General features: G+C 37.8%; 1 protein-coding gene across 1 annotated transcript in view; it reads right to left on the bottom strand.

The window, feature by feature from the left end:
• Positions 1-8176: 8176 nt before the first annotated feature.
• The window catches only part of ENKUR (enkurin, TRPC channel interacting protein), a 28488-nt gene continuing 18808 nt past the window's right edge, over positions 8177-17856 (bottom strand). Inside the window, exon 5 of the mRNA XM_027841630.1 lies at positions 8177-8564. Within this exon, the coding sequence (XP_027697431.1) occupies positions 8391-8564 (174 nt within the window). The 3' untranslated portion in view covers positions 8177-8390. The remainder of the gene's footprint in view (positions 8565-17856) is intronic.

Genomic DNA, 17856 nt, shown 5'->3' with positions numbered 1-17856 from the left:
GTTGATGGCTGCTGACTGATCTGGGTAGTGGTTGCTAAAGATTGGGGTGGCAATTTCTTAAAATAAAACAACAATGAAGTTTGTCACTTTGACTCTTTCTTTCACTTGAACACTTAGAAGCCATTGTAGGATTATTAATTGGCCTAATTTCAATAGTTTTTGTCTTAGGGAACAGAGAAGCCTGAGGAGAGGGAGACAGGGAATGGCAAGTCGGTGGAACAGTCAGAAACACACAAAACATTTATCATTTTAGTTTACTGTTTTTATATTTATTATAAATTATATAATTTATTACAATTACATAAATTATAATACAATTATAATAGTAACATCAATGATTGCTAATCACTGATCACCATAACAGATATAATAATAATGAAAAAGTTTAAAATATTGCAAAAAATACCAAAATATGACACAGAGACATGATGTGAGCATGTGCTGTTGGAAAAATGGCACCAATAGACTTGCTCAACACAGGGTTGCCACAAACCTTCAATTTGTAAAAAATGTAATATCTGCAAAGTGCAATAAACTGAAACACAATAAAATGATGCATGCCTATACATATTGATAAGAGAGAGATATCAAAGCTACAATAAATCAGTTTTCTTGCATTTTTATTTTTAGATCACCTTACAGTTTTACCACAACCTTCAAAAAGGCTGTGAAGTATGTCATCAACTACTTATTTTTTTGGTACTAGATTAATCAAAGATTTTTTTTAAAAGCTAGAATCTAACTCCAGTGCTGGAAATTTTTAAAATTATAATTGTTTTCTAAATGTCATCAAAATATGCTTAGAATGAATAAAATCTCTCAGAATTCACTACTGTATTTTGATCCCCCAATGGGTGTGTTAGGGTAATGCATTAACTTTGGGTGTGTTACAGAACTGCACAATTGCTGAAGTAGTCAGATGATATAATTAGTTTCATGATCCAAGTCCTACAATCATGTTACAAGATGAAGCCAAGATTTACTCTTTTGCAGTCTGTACCCAACCATGCCTATATGACACTAATGTTAGTGCCAGGAAGTGTGTCTGTAGGTTGCAGCTGCATTCTGCTGTATCAATGTTAAGGAAAATCTAGGGGAGGGAGAGAGAAAAAAAAAGGAGGGAAGAAAAGAAGAAGAAAGGAAGGGAGAGAGAGAGAAAGAGGGAGAAAGGGGGGAAGAAAGAGGGAGGGAGGAAGGAGAGAGAGTGTTTTTTTAGGGGTTGTACAGCTGAAACCATATGTGACTTTCTAGGTTGAGGTCCAAAGTTTGTGCCTAATTGGCTGTATAAAACAAGAGACTTGTCCAGAAGAATAGTCAACTACCTTCTAAAGCCAAAAATTGAAGAAGGAAAAAAAAAAAGAAACTCTGAGTTGCTCCATAATGGAGCTGTTTAGGGGTGGGGACCTTACACAAGACTGAAATAACCACTCTGTTATTGCCTTAGTAGGGAAAGAAAACAGATTGAAGGAAGACAATTCCCTTTCCTCTTTTAGGTGCTTTTTGAGAAATTCTGTTGGGTAAAAGAGCAGCCCGGTAATTATAGAGTAGCACCAATCAGACCCTCCACAAAGTCTTACTCTCATGTCTCATTGTGGAATGGATGAATGCCAGCAGAATTAAAGCTTTGGCGGCTTCCCTTGTGGTGGAAAGGCTTCAAGTACTCTAGGCAACATGCTGTGCCTGCTTTTTGAGGGCTGTCCTAGGTAAGTACTGAAATACTCATATCCAGTGGGCTGGCCACTTGGTAATAAATTCTTTGGTTGTGGCAATCCATGAAATGAAAATGCAAACCAGTCTACAGTCTCATCTCACCCTTTGACTTTTGCAGTGACCGTGGCAAGGTGGTGGAAAAGAGAGGAGAAGATACTGAGAGCTACAGATTTTTTTAGAGCAACTATAAAACCTGAGAGGCTAGGAAGCAGACGTCAAAATCAAGAAGATGTCAGTTCAAGTTCTTTGTCACATGTATATTTTCTGTAATTCTGGACAAATCACTTAACAAATAAGTCCTCCAGACAACTCTTGAGGACTTTAAGTATTAGAATATGTGCTAATCTGCATTGGTAAAAGATATTTTCTCACCAGAGATTAAAAATACCAGTGAAATAACAGGTCTGGTCCAAGATACAGACACAGACACAGACACATACGTACAGATAGACACACACAGACACACACAGACATGCACCAAACAACAGATCACCTAAATGTGAGCTTGTTTTTCAATGACCAAGAAGTGAATTACTATTGGAGGAACTGAATCAAATCAATCTTGACCTCACTATTAAGGATGTCAGCAGGCACAAGAAAGTTGCCTGTAAAAGAAGGCTGGCTCATAGGTTCTCTTGGGAGAGGCAAATTATGGTTTTCATAGAATTGGTTTATGATATATCCAAAGACAATAAGAAATGTCATTTTGTGGGACATTTGGTCATTCAGCATTGCTGTGCTCACAATATGTATTTGCAAAAAATTGCTGGGAAGATAATTTCAGCCTATGCTACACCATCTATTACAGAAGATTAAGAAGAGAAATGCTATGAAGAACTCAATAAGACCCTCCAAATTAAATCAATATATACATTTATACTTTAATACTCAGTAACTTCAACGAAAAAGATAAGCATAGGGGAGAATGTTGAAGAATACGTTGGAAAATATGATTTAGGAGTAAGAAGTAAGAGGGGCCCAAGCTTGTAGATTATATAGAACTATCACACATATATAATGAATTTTTTTTCCAAAAGAGAATGGGGAGTCATTAGATATACTGAGCACTGAAATAGCATCACAAAAATAAAATTGATTATATCCTAACACAGAAGAAACAAACTGTTTAATGATATGGAACTCATTTCCAAATCAGCTGACTATGTAGTTAGATCAATGGTTTTTATGGCAGATATTAACTAACAGCAAATTAGAATATAAATTAGAATATGATATAATATAATAAATATATAGTATAAAATATAATATAAATTAGAAGTACACAATTGAGGTAACTCCAACCTGACATATTTAAACAAGATATTGATGATCAAAGATGGAGAAATGGGTAAAAGAACAGATGTTGGCAGAGGCTAGCATCATTTCTGAAGGAAGTTTAATGTATGTAAATCAATTAGCACAATGAGGAGACCAAAATGGACTAGAAAATGCATCAGCCCAAACACATGCAATCTTTTTGCCAAACAGAGAGATGTGGCAGCCAGGCCAACATTAGTTTAGAGTATGAGCTTGTTTACAAACTTAAGGAGGAGGGGTATCACTGCTTCAGACAGTGAAAAGCATAGAAGTGAAAACCAAGCTTACAGAAAGTTAATCAAAAGACCCAATTAAGCCAGATCATCTTGAGAGCATTGATGGATGAGACTGGAATGACAACAAAGGGATAAAGAATGGAAAACCTATCGAAGTTTCTAAAATGATCTTCAGCAATGATAGTGTAGATATACTGTCTGAAGAAGTGGAAATGGCCCAAAAGAAAACAAAGATGGGAAGACAAGTTGGCCCAGTCATAGGGGAGGCACTTACTGGAAGCAAAACAATTTTGAGGGCATTAAAGGATAGATCTATCTGAAACAGAGGAAGATAGAAAGTGCTTGGAGAAAAGACTATGAACCTAATTAGTAGTGAAAAAAGAGGCGATTTAAAAGATGTCAATAACTGCCAACCCATATACTAATTTTCCAATCTCCATAAAACCTGCTGGAGAATAATTCTACACATGTAGTAAGAGCATTCTTGGTCAAGGTATAAAAGCAGAGCAAGCAATCTTTTGCAAATGATGCAGACTACATCTATATAGTCACACAACTGAATGAAAAAAGATGCAGAAGACACAAAAATCTCACTGTTTACTTTTTTCTAATTATAAAAAAGCTTTTGATTGAGTAGAGATAAATGTTCCCTTAAAACAAAGGCTATTCCCCATGTGGTCCATGCAAAGATTTCAGTAAGTTCATTAACCTGAATGAAAAAAAATTATACCTTTATTTCAATATAATGAATATATTACAAAATTTTATCATACTATTCCCTTTGTAATCCTATGTAGTGTAATTTTATGCATTTAAAAACATTGTTCTGGGAAGGAGTCCATAGGCTTCACCAGCCTTGCTGCCAAAGGAGTGCATGACCCCACAGTGGACAATTAACTGGACAAGGAATTCAATTTGGAGAGCAGGATACCTTGGGCTTTGGAAAATTGTACAGTGTTTTAGTAATCCCGAGCTTCTGACAGAAGTCCATTAACAACATTCTTTTGGTGATGCTGTATGACTGTAGGTCACAGAATAGCAAAGAATCCAAAGGATTAAAGTTCACCCAAAGGACAATTAAAAGGCACATAACAGCCTCCAGCAGGCTGGACATTATTTCCAATGAAAAATTTTGTGCCGGAGAAGCATCAGAGATGGTAAGACCAAAATAGTCAGTGGGCCAGTTATGTATTGAAGGTGAGAGATAAATTATGTTTTTCAGTCTGCATGCTTCAAGAAATGCAAAATATAGAGGAAAGAGGTCTGTCAAGTGGTTTCCTTTTAGCAGATTTATGGGGTGATATGGACAAGAATCACACGATATGGGAAGGCACGAATGGGTTGCAACTTGAATTATGAGAGAGAGAACCCACCTTAGTTAGATTACTGATCCATCCAAGTTTTGAAGCACTAATCACATATTGCACAAAGTTAACTCTTCTTTATTTACCATAGAGAAGGGGTAATTGGTACAGATAATGGAAAACTGTGGGCAAATTGTCTAGTTTGGTAAAAGAGAATCCTACCATGAGCAATCTGGCTCCAAACAGCAGGGTGATTTTAGACCTATTGTGTCAGGACTACAGTTCTAACTCTACAGAATTGTTATGGCTTTGACCAGTGATATTTGAATAGGAAGGTGAGTAAATTATAGGACTTTTACATCTGAGATAGTGTTGCCCTAGAAGGAAAATGATAATGTTGGAGGGGCTGTGGTAGAACAGGCACATTAATACATTGATGGTGGAGCTGTGCATTGGTATAGGCATTCTGAAACTTGGAAATATGCTCTTAAAGTTACTATACTGTGCATACTGTTTGATGCAACACTATCACTGCTAGGCCTATCCCCCAAAGAGATCAAAGAAAGAGGAAAAGGCCCTATATGTACACAAATATATTTATAGCAGCTCTTTTTGTGGAAACTAAGGGAGTACCCATCAATTGGGGAATGGCTGAACAAATTATATGAATGTAATAGAATATTATTGTATTTTAAGAAAGGATAAAATGGTTTCACAGAAAACTGGAAAGATTTGTATGAACTGATACAGTGTGAAGTGAGTAGAGCCAGGAGGACAATTTTATAGGATAGCAATATCACTGTAAAGACAAACATCTTTGAAAGACTTAAGAACTCTGATCAAAGAAGTGACCAAGCATGATTCCACAGGACTGATGATGAAGTATGCTACCTACCACCAGAAAGAGAGGTAGTGAGCTCAGGGTGAAGAACGAGATACACATTTTTTGAACATGACCAATGCTGGAATTTGTTTTGTTTGACTATGGATGTTTGTTACAAGGATTTTTTCTTTCTTTTTTTTTTTCTTTTCAATGAGAGAGAAGAAAGGAGGGAAATAAGATTCTTATTGATTGAAAAAATAAAATTAAATGAATAAAAAGTACTGTCAGAGTAGTCATCAAAAGAATATGTGCATTATGATGGAATGTGAAAATTGAAATATAGTTTTTCTTGATGTTTGGTATGAGAAAGTCAATTGCTATTTAATCTTTTTTAAACTATGTGCACACAGACACCACCATTAGTAGCATCTTTGGATACATAGGTCATCTACAAGTTGTGACTATGAAGAAATAGGATTTTTTAAAAAAAGAAACACACCAGAACTTACACATCTGGACAAGTCTTCCCATATCAGCCTGTCAGGGCAACTAAAATTCACACAAGTGTAGAGCCAATCTCAGTAAAATCATGGGATTTGGAGCTAAATGGGAACTTAGAAAGTCCAAACCCCTGATTTTGCAGATAAATGAGACTGATTTGTTGAGCCATTTACCCGTGGTTATGCAGGTAACAAGATTCAGAGCAAGCATTTTAACCCAGATCTTTGCACTTCAAATTTTCCATTCTATCACTTTTCTTTCTTTCTTACTGGTCACGTGAGAAGGCCATGCACATTTCAATGACACACTGCTCCAAACATTTTGGATTCGCTTAAAGTTGCTTTCAGAACCATTCTGCAGCCCATTCAAGTAAATGAATGTTCTTGCTCTGCCTCTGTTACCTGACCTAACAAAGACATTTTGGCTTGGCTTCATCATTAGGCCTTTATCTTTATGTCACCAACATTTAGCACAGTGCCTTGCACGAAGTAGGTTAGTAAATATTTATTGAATTGAGATTTAACTTGGGGTGATTTTTGGCTGCCTACAAAAATCAAATCCACTCTCAGAAGGCAATGATTGGTCTTTATGGAGGCCAGTCAATCAATAAACATTTATTGAGTGCCTGTTACTTGCCAGACACTATGCTAAGCATCGTGTGACTCTGGGCAAGTCACTTAATCTCAATTGCCTCGCCTCCCCCCGCCAAAAAAAAAGATAAACATGTGTTTGACCTTCTTTCCATATAAATGTCTTTCAATTTGTAACTTTAGCTATCATAAGGTCATTGGCTGTTGGAAATTCTCTCTCTGCTTCACCAAACACAAGGCTTTTATTTGGGGGTATAAAAAAGTGTACTAGATCTCCAACAGCTGGACATGATATCTTAATCACAAGACAGGGCTCTTTCACTGACAGCCAAAAAAATCCTGAAGGCAATGAGGCCGAGCTTACGTCTAAGAGGATGGACTATCATAACTGAAACTGAAACAAGCAGTACTTTAATGGTTAAAACCCTCCAAAGGGGTTCATTCTCCTTTTGGCCTGTAGAATAGGCATCCCCACTTCCTTTTCTCTTTTAACATACTACTTCCCGGGGATGTAATCCATTAAAAACCTTTGGAACAAGGAAGCCCTATAATTAGTTATTCAAAAGTGGAGTGGGCTGTTTTGAGAGGTATAGAACCTCCCCCTCCTCCAGGTGCCACTAGAACTCTTCCAGAGAAGATTCTGGTTTCAGGTACAGGTAGAACAAGATGGCCCTGAGGTTCTTTCTAATTCTGAACACACTATGCCTGAAGAACCTCCACTAGTCAGCTGACAGGAAGTGAATTTCCATTTGTAAATAGCTTGAAAATGAAGGAACAGGAAAAGGACTAATAAATTAACACTCAATTTCCATGTGAATACATAATGTGAATAATAGAATAAAATTCATAAAAACACACTATTTTACAAAGTATAGCAAGAAGTCTCTGTTTAAGTATCTTCCTTGATTCTCAAGCATCCCTTTGTTTCAGTCTCCTCAATGACACACTTACTGAATAACTAGTCTTTGGAAACCCATTCCCTTCTCTCACTCTTTCCTCTCCCCCCATTCCCAAATACAAGAATTTTCAGTCTGGTATAGTAAGGATATTTACCTAAGGAAGGAATCAGATAGATAACAAAGGCAACTCAGGAATGATATAACAGACATTTAAAATATATTTTCTGATTTTATCCTCAAAACCACCACTACCCTGTGGCATGGGTAGGGTAATTATTATTATTTTTATTTTATGAAAAAAATGAGACTCAAGAGTGGTGAATTGATTTGCTGAAGGCTACCTGGCTAGTCAATCACAGACTTAGGTTTAGGAAATAAATCTTTGCCTATTTAATTCTGTGCCTTTCCACTATACCATATACTATGTTCATTGGATAGTGGGTCATAGACAATTGTTTGAATTTAAAATTGGAAATTGGTAAGACAGTATATCTTTGTTCTAACTCAAATCACTTAAATTTTAAAATAGGTGTGTTCCTTACATAATCTTTGTAGGGTGGAGAATGTATGCAGAGAGGGAGAGGTAACACTATTAACAAAGGTATATTAAGTCTATTAAAATAACTTTGGCATGAAATCTATGTGAGGGTACTGAGGTACTGAGCTAAGACTTTCTTAGTATGAGGAAATTACTAATCACACACACACACATATGAAACTTGCTTAAAATAGAGGAATATCGATGAAAAACTCTAGAACTGATACAAAGAACATCAAAATTTAATTTGTTCATACTTGGAAATCCTCACGCTGGCAAAAAAAAATCTCATAAAAGTGAACAATTCACATTATTCTTTATACATTACTTAAGAATGTATTAATTATTTTAAGTCTACTGCTTTGTTCTCTTAGTACGATTTTTCTTCCATGAAGAGCATGTTATCATTTCATTTTATTTTTCCACCTTGTATTTTTCTGACTTAAAATGAATATATTCTACCACTTCTTCGTTACTTATTGGCAATATAGATGACTTTATGCTTTTCAATTACACTAATGTCATGTTCCAGCTGTTTCATCTCTGCTTCTAGTCTTTGCTTGCGGATCTTCTTTGGTAGGGAGTCAATAAATACAGAAAGGGACTGGAATTCCTTATGTACCTCTTCCCAGTTCTTTTTCAGGCCCTGTAATTTATGAAACACAAAGGAAACTGATAAGAACACAAAAAAGAAACCACTTTGTAAGCTTTTATCAAGTCCTTGGCAACAGTAACAAAAATACCGCATTAGGGCCAATTTCTGTCCTTGGATGTGTGTTCAACTCCCATTGGGAATATTTATTTGCTATCTCTTTAATGTAACTGTACTTAAAAAAAAAAAAACCCTACCAATCAAATGCATACATCTAAAGCTGGAAATAGCACAAAACAAAGTAGTAATAAGTTCAGAACAATAGTTTAGTATGTAACTTATGGTTATTATTTTAAAGCAAAGCAAAAACATTTCAAACTACTTAGAATTAATATCTACAAATAGATCTCTGAATTGGAAATACTATATTTCCAAATTTGGCTTCATTTCTTTAAAAATTTTACTAGTTCATAAAAAATATTTGTTTTTTCACCTGTCTGACAGAATGAATTTTCTAACCAACAGCAAAATTCAATTTTCTGGAACATAATATATTTTACCCAAAGAACAGGGCTCTTTACTATACTAAGAGATTTAAATGTCTTTTCTATGTACTTTGTAGTGATTTAAATATTATCAAAGGTAATAGACATGCTAATTTAATATTCTAATTAATGTTTTACATTCACAAAATAATAAATTCAAAGCTATGGATCTCTTAGGAGCTACAATTTGTTTTTCTTTCCATGTATGTATGCACATAAAAAATATATAGTATATATATGTATGTATGTGAATATATACACACACATATAATTTTGTGTTACAGAACATTAGTGAGTCCCCATTTTAAAAAATGGTTTCCCAAAACTGTCTTAACTTATTTTAATGCATAAAACATTTTATAGTTCACCACAGATCAATATATATGTATTTATTTACATAAAAGCACAAGGAAATAAAGAAGGATAGAATTTTAAATATTGTTTGGAAAATGTGGTGGTAGTTTATTAAGATTTTAAGACAGCATTAAAAGGTTCAACAGATTTAGTAGCTTTCCAAATGGGTTCTTGAATTACAGATTTTCAACCTGATTGTGGAATACCATAAAATTTCAATAATTTAGTTCTAGTCTTAAATTAATATGATAGTAAGATAGAAAAGATGGAAGAGGATTGTGGTTAGTCCAGGAAAGAGGAATAGTACTGGTAATTCCTCAGATAATGGAGTTTATTAAATTAAATCAATGAGGGTATGAGGGAAAGGTAAAACCAAAATGGAAAGAGGTCTAAGGTGAGAAGAATAATGTAAATAGCCCATATCTAACAATATACGATATATATTCCAGCAAGCTGTCTGTGAAGGAATCTGGGGATGGAGAGGAACAGCATGAGATAGTAGAAAGAGCAATGGATTTAAAGTCAGAGGGCCTGGGTTCAAATGTCAACTCTTCTACCTACCTGTGTGATCATGGGAAATTCACTTAACCTTTCTGGGTCTTCATTTCCTCATCTGAATAATGAAGAAGTCATATTAATTTGCCTTTAAGATTTCTTCCTATGGACTTTCAATATAGAAAGTCTCCACAGCATTTCCTATGATTGCCTACTACATTGCTTCCCCACAATACACTTTACTAGATACTCTTCCTTTTTCCACTCCCAAATGGGAGCATCACCCAAAGTTCTGTCCCTGTCCTCCTTCCCCTACACTGTGCTCTCTTGTATATCCCGTGTAGCACCATAGCTTCAGTGATAATTTCCGTCTATATTTCAAGCCTCCATCATTTCCCTGAACTACAATTCCTCCTTTCCAGATGTCTGCCTACACTTGGATATTCAGTGAATATTTCAAATTCAAAAGTATCCTCAACAAAAATCTCTCTTTCCTATCTCCTCTTTTTATTTCTGATACCACCATCCTCCCTGGCATGCAGAAGTCAACGTCAGGACATCTTTGACTCTTTTCTTTCCTTCACCCTCCATGTACGTAGTTATCAATTCTTGTAAATGTGACCCCTTAAGTAACTTTCACATCTCTCTCTCCTCTCTTCATTCACACTATCTGCTGCTACCCTATTTCAAGCCTTCCTCACCTTTTCTGAGATTATGGCAATAGTTGCTTCTCTGGTATTCATTTCATCCCTGACACTATTCATAGAGTAAATTTCCTTCGACACAGATCTGATTGTATCACTTCCTTACTTAAAAATAGCATGAACAACAAACAAAAGGCAAAAACAGAAACAGAGCCCAGTAGTTCCTCACTCTCTACCCGATATAAATTGAAATGCACGTTCATTATCCTGGCAGTCAAGGCCTTCCATAATTTGGCTTCAATCTACCTTTCCAGTCATCCACCTTCTCATACTCATGTTCTAACTGAACTTGGCTACTTATCACTTCCCAATCTCTTACTACTCTCTCTTACAAACTCGCCATTGTAAATCTTTTCACTCATGCCTCATCAATCTATTTCTTTCCCTGGAAAATTCTCAGCCATTGAAATCTTTCCCTTTCTTCAAGATTTAGTTCAGGTACCATCTTTTCCATGAAGCCTGACCTGATACCCACAATATAAGTGATCTTTCCCTCTTTCAATTTCTTATACCATTCTTTTTGTACTATTCTTATGTAAATACTTATATTCTAGTTTGCAGTTAGAGCTATTTGTGTACATATCTTCACTACAAAGACTGTAAACTCCCTGAGGGCAGAGATTATGTCATTTCATCTTTGTACCCCCAGAACCTAAACAGGGGTGGGGAATCTGTGGCCTTGAGGCCACATGTGAACCTCTAGGTCCTCAAGTGTGGCCACCCATTTGACTAAATCCAAACTTTACAGAACAAATTGTTTTATTATGTGAAGTTTGGATTCAGTCAAAGGGTTGCACTTGAGGACCAAGAGGGCCACATGTGGCCTCCAGACTACAGATTCCCCACCCCTGACCTAAGACAATGAACATAATAGGGCCTTAATAAAAATTTGGTGAATTTAACTTGATATCAAAGGCATAAGCTAGGGATAAAATGAAACTATAAAAAAAGATTCTTCTCTGATCTTCCATATTATTAAATCAGACCCTTCACCCTAAGTTTAAATATTGCCATTAAAAAAAAACAAAACGAAACAAAACACTTTCTCAATCTCTCTTCCATATAAGTGTTTGTTTTTTTTTCCTATCTCAGATGGAAGCATTTTTCTTTTTCCTTACCTGTATTTGCTATTTTAAAAAGAACAGAGACAGGAAAAGTAGACAGATCAAATCTGATAATAAAAATTAGGGAAGGAGAAAAATGGAAATATATGCTCAGCAAAAGTATTTGCCCCTATGATGGAGGAGATCTAGAACAGAGTACAGGTTAAAAAAGGCTTCCCTGTGGGTGGTGAGGTCCTTAATATGTTGCCATTTGCTGATGCCATTGTTTGACTGCATCAAATGCTAATATTTCAGATTTTCCTGAAAGAAATCTGCAATCCCTCTAAGGAGTTTGACCTGTCCATTTACAAAAGAAAGACTAAATAGATGAAAAATGCCCATTGCTCAGATTTCAGTATGCATCTGAATGCAAGTAGCTCTTAACTTGGGGTCTATGAACTTTTAATTTTTACTATTTTGATAACCGCATTTCAATATGATTGGTTTTCCTTGTTATCCTATTTTGTTATTTTGAAACATTTTTATGAGGAGCATAAATACTTCACCAGATTTTCAAAGGGGCCCATGAAACAAAAAAAGTTAAGAATCCTTGCTATATCTGGGACAGACAACATATATGAACAAGGAACTGAGTCCAGAGTTGAAAAGAAGGAGGAAGGCATGCAGGGTTGCTTCTAGGAGAATGCAAAGCCTTTTTACTGACCCCAAACTTCTTTCATATGTTGATGTATAGTAGCAAGCCCTGGAACATCACTGCCTCTGAAGAAGGAAAAATGGGCTTTGCAAAGATGGCAATGGAAAGATGAACGTTGGATGTGGGAAGGCCGCAATATGTAATCCTGTTCTAAGAACAGGAGTAAAGGATGTGATCAAATGACTGTATGACAAAAAGAGAAGATGGGCTGGTCACATGGCCAGAATGCTCCACTGGTACCCTTAGGGAGAGCAGGGTTAGGGTCAAGAGAAGGCAAAGAGTTCCTCCAGCACATTGGGTGGATCACCTGTGACAAACTTGGGAAGACGTGGACAAGAGTTGCATAGGATAGATAGGAATTAATCTGAATTGTTGGAGGGCTTTCCCAAATAAATCACACACACACACACACACACACACACACACACACACACACATTTACTATATAAGGGCATTGCCTTTTTTTTAAAAACATTTCAAAGTGAGTGACATAGGTTGCTGTAGAGACAGATACCACATATGAGCAGACCTCCATGAGGCATGGGAACCATGTATTTGAGGGAGTATATACCCCCCAAAGGGAGAATAATTCAAGGTTTTTTTAGGAGCCTACAAAGCTAGTGGCTATATTGCTGTGGTGACTCTACCATTTGTACTTAGGATGGGCATCATTACACTCCCAAATTGAAATTTTAAGGCAGATGTAACAAAACTCCTTTGTCAGTGCTCACATTACATTGCTAGTAGCTGTAAGCCTATAATTCATTTTCAAGAGAGACATAATGGCATATTGTGGAGCATTCAGAGGATGTATGTGTGTGTGTGTGTGTGTGTGTGTGTGTGTGTGTGTGTGGTTTCTTTCCACTCTAAGGGAGTACATTCTCTCTGAAATATTCTCTCACCTGAAAAATGCAGAAGATAGCCAAAAATGAACCATATTTCCTAATTTCCAAGTAATTTCTTGGATTTACATTTTAGGAAGGTACAGTAACATTTTCAGCCTCCCTCTATTACCATTTAGTGCAGATGGGATTTAGGCATTGTACAGCCTAAATTTCTGTATATGAAAAACACACTCAAAAGAAATTATTTTTTAGGTCATAATTACAATTTAATCTACTTCTTTTGCTCCCAGAGCAGCTGGAGGAAATCATGAAATTGTTGCTGACTGGGACCATTACAAATTTATATTATCCAATCCCAACTGGGTCCTCACTGCAACAAAGAAAAAATTCGATTCCTTCTTGATTCAGTTTTCCACAGTGGCTATTCCAAATCCTCTCCTCTTTCCTCCAAATGAGCACCCTTCCTCTACTCTTTCAGCTGAAGATCTTCCCTCACACTTCACCCCCCAAAACTGAGACGATTAGCTAAGCGTTCCCCCTTCACTCCTATTCCTTCAGTCTGGTCTCAGATGATGAGGTGGCCTAACTGCTCACCAACGCCAACCCTACTGCTCGTGTCCTTGATCCCAGCCTGTCCCAAATTCTCTAGTCATCTTAGAACCCAGTGATTCTAGTATCACCTACTCATATCTTTCCCTGTCTATTAGAAGTTTCCCTGCTGCCCATAAACATATTCAAGTCTCCATCCTTAAAATTAAAAAAAATAGAACCAAACCCATTTTTTCTCACTTTTCTCTGGCTATCCCCCTGTATCTCTCCCCACTTCTTCAGTGAAACTCCTTGAAGAAGCCATGTGCATTTGGTGTTCCTTTCTTCTCTATCTCTTCTACAACCTCTGTAACATGGCTTCTCACCGCATCATTCAGCCGAAACTGCTCGCTCCAAAATGACCTATGACTTTTAAATGGCCAAATCAAATGCCTTTTTCTGAATCCTGATCCTTTTTGATCTCTCTGAAGCATGTGACATTGTAGATCACCTACTTTGGAGTATTCCTTCCTCTCTAGATTTCTGTGACATCACTCTCTCCTGGTTCTCCTTCTGTCTGTCCAAACACTTCTCAGTCACCTTTGCTGGCTCTTTGTCCATCTCACCTTCTAACTGTGGGTGTCCTCCAAAGCTGTGTCCTGGACCTTTTTGGTTTTATACTGTCTCTCTTGCTGATCTCATTAGCTCCCATGCTTCCATGGTCATTTCTAGGCAGATGATTCCCAGACCTGCACATGCAGCACTACTGTCTCTGCTGAGCTACAGTAATGCATCTCCAAATGCTTCACGGATGTCTCAAACTACACATCCCAAAGGCAAACTCAACAGATTCAAACCAGAGTTCACTATCTCCTCCCAAACCTTTGCCTCTTCAGAACTTTCCTATCATTGTCAGGGGAACCACCATTTTCAGAATACCCAGGCCTACAACCTTGTACCATCCCCCACTCCTCATTCTCATTAATCCCACATATCCAATCTATTGCCAAATTGTATTATTTCTACCTTCACAGCATTTCTCATCTACATCTACATATGCAAGACATTAGTTCAGGCTCTCATCGTCTCTAGCATAGACTACTACAGTGGCTTTCTGATAGGTCTCCTTACTCGTCTTCTCCCACTTCAGTCCACCCTCCAATCAGCTGCCAGGGTGACTTTTCTAAAGCATGGATCTGTCCATGTCACCCCCTGTGAGCTCCTGTCAATGAGCTGTTGTGATTGGCTATTGCTTTCAAGATCAAATACAAACTCTTGCGTTTGGTCTTTAAAGTTCTTCACCACTTGACCCCTTCCCATCCCTTCTTATCTTTTTCTATCCTTTTTAATACCTCACTCCCCTCCACACACACTATCATCCAGCCACCTTGGCCAACTTGTGGTTCTTGGAACATGACACCACCTCCAATCTCCTGGCCTTCACACTGGCTATTTCCCATGCCTGGAATAATTTCCCTCATTGTCATAGCCTCTTATTTCCCTTTCTTCAAGGCTCAGCTCAAAGGAGGCTTTTCCTGGTCTTCCCAGGACCCTTTCATATTATCTTCAGATACTTGCATATGTATCTTACACATATTAAGATATTTACATGTTGTCCCCCCGCATTAGGATCTTTGCTCCTTGGGAGTACAGACTGTTTTTTCCTTTTTTTGCATTATTATATCATCTCTGCATATTATATCATTGCTTATTACATTATCTGACACAGAGCAAGCACTTAAAAATGTTTTTGATTGACTGATTTAAAATTATCTTTCACCTTGTCAATATTAGAGCAAAGATCTAAAAGTTATGACTGGTAATGCCATAAAATGCCACAGGAAAAAAGTGGTAAAATTAATCCCAAGTGAAACATTTAGACAATTAGTCTATAAGCATACATTATTTATGTTTTGTAACTAACTGCCACATACAGGGCAGGCAGACCAGCTCAGCTGAAGCAGCAAGGAAACCTGAGACAGGCAGACAGGAGGCAATTTGGGCCAAGTGAGTCAAAACACACCATCACCTTGACCACCATCTCTCTTCAGACCCCGATGAAGACAGCCCAGAATCCTGAGCCTAAAAGCCAAAGAGCAGCCTTACAAAACACCAGATCTATTTTCAGTCCAGCCCTCACAGCTGTTATTGATGGGAGAAATCACTATAGAGGGCAGGCCCACTTTTCTCATTACCACCAGCACCAAGTGCCACTACCATCAGACAGGTAGGTACAAGAGCCATGAGAATGGCAACCTTCGCTCTCACAAGACCCCACCACCCTAAACAAGGGTTCTACTTCCAGCCCAGCTCTCACAGTCACCATTTAGGAAGGCAGCTCCTGTGGAGGAGGGGTCAGTCAACTGCTACCTCTCTCCGCCAAGGTAGCCCCGTTGGAGTATCAAGGCACTCTGAGGGAAAGGGAGGAGATAGCATGGCCCAGAAAAATCAAACCACCACCACCTTAATTACCATTTCCCCCCTCAGACCCTGATGGAGATAGCCTAGGACCCAGAGTCCAAGGGCCTTGGGAGAAGCATTGCTTCCAGCCCTGTGCCCTCAGCCACCATCCTGGGGAAGAACCCCTGTGTAGATGCATCGTGGCAACTGCTCCTGCTAGTGCCCTAGCCACTGCTCCTAAAGACCCAGAAAGGAAAGTTCTGATTCCCAAAGTTCTTAGCCTTGTCAAGTGATTCAACATCAGAAACTGATATCATCTTTATCAGTGGAAATGGCATTAAAGAAGCATTTACACCTGATTTGGTACTGCACCCTAAGGACCACAAGACTTTTCCATCCGACTTGCAGCTGAGTGTGTTGTTTCCTCCTTTAGAATATGAAGACTGTCTGGATTTTAAAACCTCTTCCTTTCATTTCATTCCCATTGTTAAACAATTCATTTGCTTAAAACAATGCTTAAAGGGCTTTGGCCTGAGGCTCCCATTGCCTATGCCCGATATCAAGTACAAATTCCAACCTAGATTGAAGCTCCTTCACAATGTTGCCCATCAGCCTCATCTCCCATCAGTCTCCAATATGGCTATAATTGATGCTAATGTTGTGTTTCAAGATCTGCAAAATGCTTTACGTGCATGATCTCACTTGCTCCTCACAACAACACTGCCAAGTAAGTTGTATATTATTAACCCCATTGTACCAATGAAGAAACTTGACTTGTTGGGCAGATATAACTTGCCCAAGATCATACAGCTGGTAACATGGAGATCTGTGACTTGAAGTCAGGTCTGCTGATTCCACATTCCAAGTCCTGTCCAGTGTCCTTCCCACCACATCCCAGAGCCTCCCTGATATTCCCTTCCATCCAAACTGGTCTACCTTCTGTTCCTCGAATACGCCAGGGATATTCTGGCCTGTTTTTCCTTACTCCATTCCACCCATCTAGAATACCTTCTTCCTCTTATCTAAACGCTTACCTTGTTTCAAGGATCAGCTAACATCCCATGTGCTCCATGGAACCTTTCCCCATGCTAGCCCTCCATGCTTATACCCGCCATTGAACTACCGTACCACCTATTGACCGTGTTACTCATTTGCGATGAGCATGTGTTACTTTGTGATACTATTTATCTTGTTATTTATATGGCTTGCTACCATCTAATAGCCCTGCAGAGAAGGGATTGTATCTCTTTACATGCTCCGTATAAAGGACCAGGTGCTACAGATTATAGGCATCCAAATAAAGAGCTGCTATTGATGTGTGATCATGATATACATGTATAGGCTTACACCCGTATATTTTAGTGCACTTGTAAAATAAATTAGACAGAAATAAAGGGTATACCCACAAGGGTAAAAGAAGAAAACACAAACATATGCCCTTAGCCTCTCTAAAGATGCTATAATTCTAGGTCCAAATATAACTTAGATATGCCTCATATAAGTCTTTCTTTTTAAAAGTCCTATTATAGATAAGTCTCTAAATCTGTGGGATTCCATGGAAAGAGGAATTTTTCTTCCTGTGAAACTAAGGATTAAGTTGTTCGAAAAATGTGCAGTTTGTTTCATATTACAGTTTTGTTTAGGTGCTGCTACCATGACGCTGTAGATCTATTATAGAGCTCCATCTAGTGAGAAAGTGAGCCCTGGGATAGTATTC

The sequence above is a fragment of the Vombatus ursinus genome, unplaced genomic scaffold (assembly GCF_900497805.2).
Source record: "Vombatus ursinus unplaced genomic scaffold, bare-nosed wombat genome assembly UNPS02014861.1, whole genome shotgun sequence".
NCBI classification, from domain to species: Eukaryota; Metazoa; Chordata; class Mammalia; order Diprotodontia; family Vombatidae; genus Vombatus; species Vombatus ursinus.
Note: the sequence above shows the minus strand (reverse complement) of the source record. Positions and strands in the feature narration are given on the sequence as shown.